The sequence below is a fragment of the Paroedura picta genome, chromosome 10, assembly GCF_049243985.1.
Source record: "Paroedura picta isolate Pp20150507F chromosome 10, Ppicta_v3.0, whole genome shotgun sequence".
NCBI lineage: Eukaryota > Metazoa > Chordata > Lepidosauria > Squamata > Gekkonidae > Paroedura > Paroedura picta.
The window spans coordinates 43,834,659-43,847,217 of NC_135378.1; the positions used below are offsets into that span (position 1 = coordinate 43,834,659).

Sequence of the window (12,559 nt, forward strand, 5' to 3'; positions counted from 1 at the left end):
TGCAGTACCTATCGTGGGGATGGATCCAGGGTGAATAGTCTTGCTATAGTCTGTCATTATGATCTTGTTTCCAAAGACTTAATACAGCAGTCCAGGTGAACCAAAGGGTTGAGCAGGCTACCTAAGCCCTTCAAGTAAAATACTTGCTACATCCAAAACTGACAGTGTAATTCAGCCTTATCAACTAATATCACCTCCATTTTATCTGTATTTCCGTTCAGCATGTTGTCCCTTGGTCATTTGATCACAGCATCCAAGAACTGCCCCTGAGTAGAGATGGTGGCTACTGGGGGCTGACTAAGAGATGACAGCCTTATATGTAAATAATAAACAACAGAGTTGGCAATACAGAGCCTTGTAGAACCCAGCATAGTATGTTTGTCCCGAAATTTGTAAGTTAAAAAATGTGGATCATAGGATAGGGAACAGCCCAAAAACTATATAAGCACACTGTGAAAAAGGATTATGCAGGTGTAATACAGAGCTTATTAAAATAACATCTGACTTTATAGAATGCACTGAAAGATATACCCTGTTACACACTATAGTACATCAATAATATTGTACTACAAAAACATGTTTCCATTCATAATTGCATAAACAGACACTTAAGATTGCAAGTCCTACTTTTTGCAACAGTGTTTTCACACCTTATCTGTTCCACTCAATAGTTCTGGTAAGGGCTTGGAGGAGAAGCATGGTCTCATGACTTAAATGCCACTCAGCACTTAATGCCAACTCAAGGCAGCTGTCCCACCCCTGAGTGCCTCTTCCTCCAACCGACTTGTCTGCCTGTCCAGCAGCCAGCCAATTGCCTTCCGTCCCCCACCCCTGACCACCCCTCCTCCTTCCACTTCCCTCTGAGGCTCGGAGGCTGCAGATCCCTGCCACGTGAGAGCTGCCCCACTGTAAGTTCCCTGCCTGGGGGCCTCCAGCCCCTAGGTTTTGGGGCTTCCCTGGAGGGTGCCTCACCCCTTAGATGACCAAGCCACCCGGCCTTGACCAATGACTTGCTGCCCTAACAGCCACTTGCAGCCTTTCCAGGTCCTGCGGGAAGGGAGAGGCCATCCAGAGAACAGCCACCTGCTGCCTTTCCAGGTCCTGGGGGAAGGGGCAGGCTGTCCAGAATCCCTGCTGGCGAGACCACAGCATCACCGCCTCAACATTCTTTCGTATCCTTCGGGGGGGGGGGGGGTCTGCCAGAGATGGCCATGAGCCTGTCCATCCCTGCAGCGTGTGCAGCTGCCATCCTCCATCTCTCCACTAACAAACCCTCATTCTTTCCCACACCACAACAATCCTCATTACATCCCCTCCACCTGCATGCCCTTTCACACAGAATGCCTACCCCCACCTTCTTCCACCCCCCAGTCTAGCACATGTTGTATTCCTGAATGCAATGGGCTTTGCTCCTAGTGGTATAAATAAATAGCTGAGAGCAAAGAGTTCCCTGTGAGACAGAAGATTATATTGTGTTATAGAAGGCTTTAACTTTACCAGCTAAAAGGGAGTTGTTCCAGTTGAAATTCTAAGAATATGAAGGAAGAATTCAGCGAAACCTTGCTGAAGAAGTCATAATAGGAGGAAATGAGGAATTGAAATCCAGACACAAGTATTTCCTTCACTTCAACTGATTTACAACCCCTTTTCTCAACTATTTGAGTTGTCTATATTACATCTACACAAGCTTTTGTCACATATTTCTTTGGCTGTGTCACAATTTGGGCTGCTCCCATAACAATCGTCTGAAGTTAGTCAGCTAGAGAAGGGTTAAAACACTTTAGAGTTGTCTTCCTTACTTCAACTCTGTTCCAAATACTTTAACAAGATTGTGTAGTCAACTGTATCAAAAGCAGCTGCAAAGTGTCTAATAACATTGAAAGAGAAGCATTCCCAGACAAGATTGGTTCCTTAACTGTACTGGACTCTTCAGCATGCAAGTCAGCACTCGTCCCTTACCCATAGCATTTGTATTATAGAAACTGTCTTCTTATAGCACTTTATGAAATTAGATCTGGTCACTCAATGATCTGGTGGTGTCCATTTTCCTGCTGGCTTTTCATATGAACAGCAGGTACAGTGAAGAGAGGCATCAGAAAAGATGGCATGGAAAAACTGGCAGGAAGCAACCCAATTTTGGTTGCACAACTTGTCATGTTGATTTGGTGGGCACTGATGTTGTTCATACACTTTCACCTGTGCTACCATAGTGTTTGAAAATTGATTTCTTGCTGCTCCGATGACTCTTCCATTGTGGTCCTTGCAAGTGGTTTGTGGTTGCTGTCAGAGCAGAGGTATATTGAGGAAAGGAGTCAGAACTCATGGAGTGTGAAGTACAACCCACATTCTTCAGTAGTGTTTTACCTAAATTATTTGAAATCCCCTAAACAAGACTTTCCTAAAAGTTTCCTTTCATACTTAAGAACTTGCTGCTTTCTTGTAAGCCTGGTTTTGTGTTCATCAGTTGCTCTGTGAAATTTTGGTCTTGCCTGGAAGACCAAATTATGTTCAATAAAAATTTAGTCTTGATTCAAAACATCATGGTTCTTTTCAACACAAAGGAAAAGCTCATTGACTCCAGAGGACCTTCTTGTATAAATCCAAGTTATTTCAGGTTCTTCCAGAGGGAATGAGATAAAATAACAAAACAAGCTGTATAGCTCCATGTAAGTAAAAACTTCTAGCATGAACAGGGGACTATTACTGGATTTGGTGCCACTTTTCTCACACAGTTCTCTTACCACATGGTTAAACACAGCTCTTCAGTGCAGAAGGCACATTTCTGCAATTAAATGTTGGTTAGTCAGTAATAAATCCAATGAAAGATGCAGAAAATCTCTTAATTGGTTAGGATAATGGCTGAGGTTTTCATTAAATTCAGGTGGTTGTCTGTCTGTTGCTGATGGATTATTTTGGGGGTTATGTTTCCAGGCACAAGCAAATGCCCGGGCTGCAGTCCTAAAAGAACAGCTAGAACGAAAAAGAAAAGAGGCTTATGAAAGAGAGAAGAGAGCTTGGGAAGAACATGTAAGAAATTTTAAGCTTTTGGCATCTTGGTACCTGCTAATGAGCTTTATATGAACAAGCTTTAAAGTAAGAAGTACTGCACTTTGCCTGGAGTAGCTCCAAAAATGCTGATATATGTGTCCCCAGTGTTGCCTCTTTCCTTTAACATACAATTAAAATGCTATTAAGTGTGCTAGTGTACTCTGGCCATTATTGATGGTATGAGTAGTCACCCTGAGCTTAGCATGCATCCCACTCAGTATTTCCTTTACATTTGATCCAGTGATCTTGAGCAATGGAATAAGGAGTCATTATTTCTTTAAGGAAAATATAGTGGTGAGATACTTGGCCACTCCCTGCTTAGTCCTTGGAGCTCTATTGTCTTTTAGTACAGTAGGGGGCAATTTAGTTAAAATAGGGGCACCCCATAGTTCACAATAAAAATTGCAATAAAGGCATTTCAATAGCATGTCAATCAGGGAGTTAATTTTTTTCCTAATCATACTGACAAAGTCTACCTGGATAAGGTAACTTACAATATCTCCCATGCTGAAGGGGCTGCTGAAGGGGCAGCATTGAAACGTGTGAGCATGAATTCTCTGCGTTAACAAGGAACGGTTAGGTGTTTGGTATGGCTGGGATGGTTTAGCCCACGTGATATTGGGATCTGGATGACTGCTGAATCTGAATCACAAGCCCTTTTATGGCTCTTCAGTGTGTGTGTGGTTTCTTCCCTAATCAGGTCAATGACTTATTTTCCCCTCTAAGATAGCACCAGATAGTGTACCTGTGAGGTGCTTCTTCCAGGAATAGGAATCAGAGGAATAGGACTGTTGAGAAACTTCCATTACTGGCCACTGGGTTTCTGGACCCTTAGCTGTATGACTGCTTTGAATAGTGTATTCACTGTGATCATATTACACCCCAAGTTAGTGCAATATGATGAAATAACTAATGTGTAATAACCTAGGGAGGAATCAGTGGCAGAACATGCTCAAGCATTCTGTTTCAAACACTACTGTTTGTTTTCAAGAGATGGGGAGGGGACTTTTGCAGCATGACATTTTTGAAGTAACTAGCACACGGTCACATTACATAGGAGATATATATATATTCTATCCACAGCTTGTAGCCAAAGGGATAAAGAATCCTATGGGAGGTGCAGAATTAAGTCCCACACATGGCAAGCAAGAAGCTGGAGGCTCTCCTACCAGACTGTCAAAACCCAGTTCACCTCAAGTCATCTCCATGACATCAGCTTTGAAGGAAGTGGGGGCGGTAGGTGGCACCATTGTGACTTTATTTCCTTTCAGTTAGTTTGTGGTTCTCCCTTCCTCCATTTTGTTCTCAAAGTAGGCTTGTGAAGTAGATTAGGTTGATGGGAGGCATTGTCTCAGTGTGGCCGTGAGCCAAGGTCTCCCAGGAAAAAGTGTCTTAGAGCATTTTTCTCTTCTTGTCCTCCACAAACAAGCCCTGTGTTTCTGGACTTCCAACCGAGGCATATGCATGTCATAAGAAAAAGTAGTATCTGGTCATGATGTGACTCCATGCATGTTGTATTAGTATCTGAAGGCTAATATGATTTCTGACTCTTGTATCAACGATTAAACAGATCTGCATCCCGGATTATTATATTTATATTTTACAAGCTTTTTCAACATGAGACTCACCATGTGCAATAGCCAATATGATAACTGGCCCTGTTTCAAAGATTTTGACTGTTTGAAATTCTGCCGTAGAAGGAATATGTAAGAACATGTCCATCCCACAGGGCTGTCAGTATGTTACAGTTAAATGGATGTTCTCACCATGTTTGTTCCATTATTGTTCTACTGTTATGACTGTATTGCTATTGATCAATTTATCGTGTTATTGAACTGTTTGTCTCCAGTTCCATATAGACTACCCTGAGCCTCAGAGGAGGGGCGGTATATAATAAATAACATAACATAATGTCAAACATGCTGTTTGCAGTTGTTAATGGCCAATAATTTTTCCCTCTGTTTTAGATTACTCCTAAATTACTGTAAACACAATATTTCAAGTTGTCTCTTATCTCCTGTATTTAAAGGATGCAAATGCTGTCATCTCTCGGGAACCTTTGGCAGAAATCGAACCTGATATGGCTGTTCAAGTAAGCTCTGTGATGTAGACTGTTGACGTTCTTTTCCTTCCTTCGCGTTTAGTTTTAAAAGAGAGTATTTCTTCCCTGTTTCAGAACAAGCGAGAAATACTCCGAAGATTAAATCAGAACCTTAAAGCTCAAGACGTGGAAGAACACAATGAGTCTCAGAGCAATGATGGGGGAGCCGTGGCCAATGAAAATAATCAGCCTCAAGAAGAGAAGGGCGTGATTTTAGCAGATCGCAAGAAGTGGGAGCCAGGAGCTCAACTTGTGGTTCCTCTAGCTGAGTTAACGATGGAAGGACAGTTCTCAGGGACAGAAGGTAAAGCCATTTCTTCTAAAGTGTGCTCTGTTAATGACTTTCAGGTACCTAGCCTTAGTGTTATTAACTATATTAGGCTACACACATGCACTGTGGCCTTCCTAGGTACTGGCTACATGGCAAAAGCTCCTGCCCACCCTTGGACTCTCAAACCTCAAGAACCATTCCTGACCCAGGGGTCACCAATGTCCCTCTGCGGCCTGGAATTAGACTATAGAGAGATCAGCTCCCCAGGGAAAAATGGCTGTTTTGGAGGGGAAATGCTACGACAGTTCATTTCCAGGCTCCTTGAGATGAAGGAGCTGCTTGGGAGGGGGAAACTCTATGCTGGAGAGGTTGGGACCTGGGGATTTGCTGGAATTGCAGATCATTCCCCTGGCAAAAAAGATCAGTTCCCTTGGAGTAACTGATCCTGCCACGATCCAACATTTAGTGTCATACAGAATCATTTCCCCTAGTCATTAATTACAGTTCTGCTCAACTGGCTACTTACTGCCTTTGGGGGGAAGATTGTATCTGAAGATGCTACCGTACTCATGTTTCCATATTAATATTTCCCACAGAACATTAATCTGGATTTAGGACGTCTGAGGTTCCTGCATATATTTACAGCAACTTTCTCTGCAATCAAACACATTTTGAGGCAGAGAAAGTGAGGAAAAGAAACTGTAATTGTTGCTAGTGTTTTACATTCCTTTTATCTGAGTCTGAATCTCTGGTGCTAATCAACTCAGTGTTTTTTCAAAGATTATTTTCTGTGAATCCAACCCTTAATTTAGAAGCATTTGTACTAGCTGAAAACATTGGTGTCAGTAGAAACTGGTATTCGCAGCAGTATTTTATAAACCCATTTACAGGTTCCGTGCTTTCAAAGTTTAAAGATGAAGGAAATTGGGCAATTTTTTGCAAGTATTTTGAGAAATAACTTGATGGAGGTTTTTTTTTGATGGAGGTTTTTTATTGATAAGCGTTTTTTTTTTGTTTTTTTGTTTTTTTGCTGTTCATAAAAAATGGGGGGGAATAGACCCTGACCATTTTAGACAGTTTTGTGCTAAAGTATTAAATGTTTCTCTACAGCACAAACTATTGGGGAGGTTATTAAGCTAGGTGTTGCTGATCCTCAGCGAAAAGTCTGGGGTAAAAGCCCAACAGATTCAGTACTGAAGATACTGGGAGAAGCGGAATTGCAACTTCAAACTGATCTACTGGAGGACTTAAGCATTACCAACGGTAAGGAGAAATTGAAGTTACAAATTTATTTAAAAGTTGCATAGGAGCTTATATTTTGCATTGCCATTTCTTTGTGGACATTGTTTGGATTTTATAAATTCATTTTTTTCTGGTAGACGAGTGTCTTTTTTGTTTGTTTCTGTTTCAAGAGAATACATTTAACATTTTGCACAAAGAGTTTTCTGCTGCATTTTAACTCTAGAATTAGAAGGCAAACCTGGTTTTCTGATTTGTTATGAAATATCATCTGGTATTTGTTTTCTCACTTACATTTATGATGTCATAAAATTTTCTAAAAGTGGAAGACATGAAGAGGAGAATTCTTTGTTGAAATTTATCTTGACACAAAATTGTCATCACTGGAATGACTTCTAGATCATAAATTTAGGCACATTGATTTGCTGAAGTATTTTCACTGTTTGAGCATGACAGTATGCCTTTAAAAATTTAATTGCCAGCCCCCTCAAAATCTTTGTATTTTCATGAAGTCCCTGAAGCCTGCTGTGCCAGTGTGTTCATACATCTGTAAACCTTCCTGTTTGTCTGAGGAGGTGACAGTTGTAGTGATGTAGATTTTGTGAGATTTACTTATGCAAAACGTTCTTTTCCTCTTGCTGTCTGTGAAGAATTTAACTCTCTGCTCTTCAGCTATTTACGTGTTTTAGAGATACATTTATAAACTGACAAGAATGTATCACTTTACTGCAGAAGTACCAAAAGAAACATTAACAGTCAGCGAGACTAGTGAACTGAGACAAGCAATTCCTGATGGAGAAGAATCATCACCTCAAGGAGCTAACAGTGAAACAATAACATCTGGAAGCATTCCTGCACCAGAATTCACGCACTTGTCACCTAAGCATGATCTGATGGATGGTATATTATTATTATATATTATACTGTTTTGGTCATTTGTCTGTGTTCCATGTGTCCATGTGACTAAAAATTGACACATACCTCGTACTTAGTAAGAAACTCTAGAAATGTTATTAATGGAAATTTTAAAGAGACAGACTTCTGATTTACTGTTGCATTACTTACGACCAACAACAACATATGCATGGCTATGCTGAGATAAGTGTGTGCAGGAGTGTAATGAAATTCCCAGATTATCTTGATTTTGGCCACTGTGCAGAGCTGCTTGCCAATTATGTGTCTGAGCATTGCTAGCCTAGATGAATTAGAGAGTTTCCTGAATGTCATCCCTCCAGACTGGGGTGTTTGTGCACAAGGATAGGAGCCTTTGCTGAACTTCAGCATCCTGTAGAAATTAACTTGGATGCAAATGAAGCCTCCAACCCAGTCCTCGTTTCTTATCTTGGTGAATTGCCCCCTCAGAGCCTGAAGATTTGGAAACTGAATTGTTGGTAGAGCCCAAAGAAAAATGCAACATGAATGCATTCCCTGTTGTTGAAGAAGTGTGGGTTAAAGAAAGGGAAGAAGTCAAGGCAACAGGGTGAGTCCATCACTCTCTCTCTCTCTCTCTCTCTCCCCTTATTTTGTAGAGTTGAGAGATAAAAGTGCATTTTCAAAAGGCTTATTATATTTGCCATGTCACATAATTGTCTTCTGGACTATGATGATCTTTTAACAGGCCACTGGATCATGCTGATGGTGACCAGTGTAACAGTGAAGAGCCTACCACAGAAGAAAGAATATTTAAAAAGATGCCACTCCATGATGAAGCTTCCAAAGGTCAGCAACAATAATTCAACTTGCTTTTGTCCATGCACAAGCAATCCCAATCCCAATTTTATGTGTGATCTACATAGGGCAGACCCATTTTTAAAGAGGTTAACTCTCATGTTTAGTCTGGGCCTCAGGTTAGCATGAGCCAGACCTTTATATGATCAAGCATAAAAAACCCTATGGGTGATAGAGACTGGTGGAACAGATTACATTGAGTTTTGAATTTCACCTGTTCAGTAAGTACTAGATGTGCAAAAAGGGTCCACTGGTTAAAAGGAAAATTAGAGTGTTAAAGCTCAGATGTACAAATGTCTTCAACTGTTGTAGATTTGCTTTCAAGAAATTGTAATGAGAAATGGACGCATTGAAAGGAAATTGAGGGACCTGTTGATGAGTACTAGCAGCAGCTTGGGTGGCATAAGCTATAGAAGTGAGGAGTATTGGAAATATAATATTTCTGCTTCTTGGGAGAACAAAGATAGAACAATTGCCCCTTCATGATTCTAAACTCATCATCAAATTCAAGAAAAAGTAATGGCTTACAGTCTTCCGTGTTTAGTCAGCATGCTTCTGATTCATGCCTTGCGCTCTCCTGGTGGTCCCTGGCCCCAAGGAAGCCCGCTTGACCTCAACCAGGGCCAGAGCTTTCTCCATTCTGGCCCCCACCTGGTGAAACAAGCTCCTAGAGGAGATCAGGGAGAACCTAGACAGTTCCACAGACAGAATCTAGACAGTTCCCCAGGGCCTGCAAAAGGGAGCTCCTCCGCCGGGCGTTTGGTTGAGGTCGACCAAACCACCGCTTCCAGTTGGCCCCCAAGCTCCACCCCCTATGACCAACACTAATTGGTTACCCACTGGGTCCAGTAAGAATTGAGCTGAGGCTCTCACAGTTTCTATTTTATAATGTTATTATTATGATCTTGCTAAGTTATTATTGTTATAATGTTATTACTGTTACCTGTTACCATATGTTAATTGTGTCTTTTCCTGTTTTCTGTAAACTGCCCTGAGCCCTTGGGGAGGGCAGTATATAAATATAATAATAAATAATAAATAAATAAATCTCTAGTGGTAATCTAAACTGGAAAGAGTATGTAAGTATAATACTATGTTCCACTTGACACAGGATCTAAATCTCAGGCTGAACCAACCTTTTGTGATTGGTGGCCCCATGAACAAATGCTAAAGCTATGCAGGTATGGATGTGGATGAAAATTCCTGGCATTCCCTTGCTGAGATCAATAATGAATAAAGACAGCATATATAGCAAGCTAATGCAGGGAAATTTGTTCCCACATCTTCACTTTATCGTGTCCTTGTTTCAACATGTGATTTGCAAGTAGGGTTGGGCGCTTCAGCGCCTGAAGTGGCTGGTCCCTCCTGGCGCAACAAGCGCCACGCCACTGGGGGGGAGGGGACCTTTTTTTATAAACTGTTATTATGGTGTATATTTTATCTTTACACACCTGTTATTTCTACAGTGCTAAGTGGAACATAGTAGGCTTAAGAGAATGAGCTATGATGCTGGATGTCCTCAGATCACATTTCATCTTGAATATAAACTTGCTAGGTGGCCATAGGCAGTCCATTCTCATACATCCTCTGCCTTATATGCAGAAGGAGGGATGGAAATCAACCACATTACAAGACTGTCATAAGGTTCACTCTAAGATAATATGTAGAAAGTCCTTTGAAGACTAAAGTACTACGTAAGTGCTTATTATTATTTACTCGCTGTCCCATATGCTAGCAGATCATCTCTGCCCAAGTTCCATCCCATGTCATAGGCATGGTGATCTGTAGTGCTCGCAAGTAACCAAATGATCCATCTCCAGAGTGAAGTCTGAAGTGTAGCGGTACTGTAAGTTCCATTCTGGCTAGTGTAGTGCCCTATGGCAGTTGAAACGAGGTGAAGTGGTTCCTCTTCCCCAAGTGGAGCTCCATTGAGGAAAAGGGTCAGTCTCATCCCTTCATCTCTCCTCACTCCAATCCACTGACCCTCATAACTGCTTATCTACATGGATCTACCAACCCCAGGAAGGGTCATTCCAAGAGTCAGAAAGGAGGGGAACACAAACAACTGTAATATCTACATGGGGGTGATAGGATACTCTCTAATGCAGGAATTTTATTTTTATTGGTATGTTTAGACGGCAGTTTAAAAATTGGGAATCCCAGGTGGAATAAAGTCTTGCTGTACGTCTAATTTCTTTGATAACGTTTGTGATTATATTCACCTTAAAAAAAAAAAATTCTGTGGTAAGCTTCACCTGTTTCTATTTGTTAAATGGCTGCTTTTTTATCCTACCAGAGACTGGTCTCAGTGATTCTTTGCAACATGAGCCCTTTTTCCAGAAGGTGGCACAGTATCAAGCCATACTAACAGCTTCTCCAGTCCTGTCTGCTCAGTCTTCCCTTGACGATTCTCTCCCAACACGGTCACGTTCTGTATCACCAGAAAAGACTAGGGGCAAAAACTCATTGTTGATAGGGCTTTCTACTGGCCTCTTCGATGCAAATAATCCAAAGGTAAGTGTCAAAATCATAAAATTGTGGCATATATTAGCACTATTCACAGTACACATGAAACTTCCTTATATTGAATCAGATCCTTGGTCTGTCAAAGTCGGTATTGTCTGTTCACATTATCAGCAGCTCTCCAGCGTCTTGGATTGAAATTTTTCAGGTCACCTACCACCTAATCTTTTAACCTGAAAATGCCAGAGATTGAACCCTGGTACTTTCTGGATGCCAATTAGATACTTTGCAACTGAGCCACAGCCCCTTACCCTACTATGTTAAGAAAACTTGTAATTGGAAATGGACTAATTTTTGTTGTGTGACTAATTGAATCATAGAAATATGAATAAAATACAGTGCTTTGACAGTTGTATCAAACATTACAGTACTCTTATGAGAAAAGCACTTGTAAGAGCTAGCGCAAGCCTGATACAGATTGTCAAAGGCAAGCATTACATTAACAGCTTGTTCACAGATCAAAATACATCTCTGAAATCAACCCTGGCAAATAACAGTTATACTAAATGTTTATACACAAGCACTCCTATAGATAATGCTGGAAATTGGCTAAAACTTTTTAAAGCTCTGGTTTGCTGAGATTTTAATGGCTTTTTTAGAAATCATGACAGCCAACTAATAACCAGGAAGAATTCACAACTTTGGTCTGCAAGCTAGATAACAATTCTGCATCTTTCTTTGTCCCATTCCTTCCCTATTTGCAGACAGCACAAGCTGCTGCTGCAAGAAACAACTATATTGTTTTTTGACTCTATTAGGTTTCAACATTACTGTTTATAATGCTCAAATGTCAAAATGGGTTGGCCCCCACAAAAATTTTCACTTAAGCTGTTATGGAAGCATGAGGATCATTGTAGCTGATTACGCAAGTCAGATTTATTGTATCCCCATTTGTATTTCTGTGTGCACATCTTTGACAATAAATTTTTGGGCACTATAACATATGTGAAGGAAAATACTAGGTGTTGCCCAATATCAGAAGCAAGCAGATCTAGGCCATTATGTTCCCCTTGCACATTGCTGGATCCAAATCACAAGGTTGAATGTTGTGCATTTTCTGATGAAGGCCAACTCTGTGTTCCCTTTCAATCCCTTCTTTATTCCTGGAGGTATGCTGTGCTCTACCATCAATTAGGAAGGGGAATTTCTGAGATCACTGAAGTATGCTGCAGGGACCATGACTCAGAATTTTCCTTGAGTCCCTTATGCTTGAGTAGCATCAATTCCAACTGGCTATTTATTTATTATATTTATATTTCAGATTTGTTCAGATAACAAAGTTGCTTCTTGTTCTGGTCGTGCCCATTAACACAGTGCTTCTCTTGCAGATGTTGAGAACTTGCTCCCTTCCAGATCTTTCTAAGCTGTATAAAACGTTAGTTGATGTTCCCAGTATTGCTGACATACAAAATCGAGAGAATCTTGAAATAGAAGACATGGAAGATGAACCTATCAAAGAAGGACAGTCTGACTCGGAAGATATGTGAGCTTTAAAGAGAGTTGACTGAAATTAGAGATTCAGTATAGTTGCTGCAAAGGAAGTTGAATGCTCATTGGCTTGGGAGGGGGAAGTGCGAGGGCCTAGCCTAAGGCAGAGGAGAAGCTGTTTGAGGAGAAGCTGTTTGAAGAAAGGCAAGATAGAGGCAGAT

At 40.9% G+C, this 12,559-nt stretch overlaps 1 protein-coding gene across 10 annotated transcripts in view; it reads left to right on the forward strand.

The window, feature by feature from the left end:
• The window catches only part of NEK1 (NIMA related kinase 1), a 43,836-nt gene that overhangs the window by 22,530 nt on the left and 8,747 nt on the right, over positions 1-12,559 (forward strand). For 9 of the 10 annotated variants that reach the window (XM_077353605.1, XM_077353604.1, XM_077353607.1 and 6 more), the window contains 10 exons: positions 2,932-3,027; positions 4,132-4,284; positions 5,078-5,140; positions 5,225-5,453; positions 6,531-6,683; positions 7,392-7,559; positions 8,022-8,139; positions 8,278-8,378; positions 10,684-10,901; positions 12,239-12,393. In XM_077353605.1, coding sequence (XP_077209720.1) covers positions 2,932-3,027; positions 4,132-4,284; positions 5,078-5,140; positions 5,225-5,453; positions 6,531-6,683; positions 7,392-7,559; positions 8,022-8,139; positions 8,278-8,378; positions 10,684-10,901; positions 12,239-12,393 — 1,454 coding nt within the window. The remainder of the gene's footprint in view (positions 1-2,931; positions 3,028-4,131; positions 4,285-5,077; positions 5,141-5,224; positions 5,454-6,530; positions 6,684-7,391; positions 7,560-8,021; positions 8,140-8,277; positions 8,379-10,683; positions 10,902-12,238; positions 12,394-12,559) is intronic. The other variant, XM_077353610.1, reaches the window with a different exon arrangement.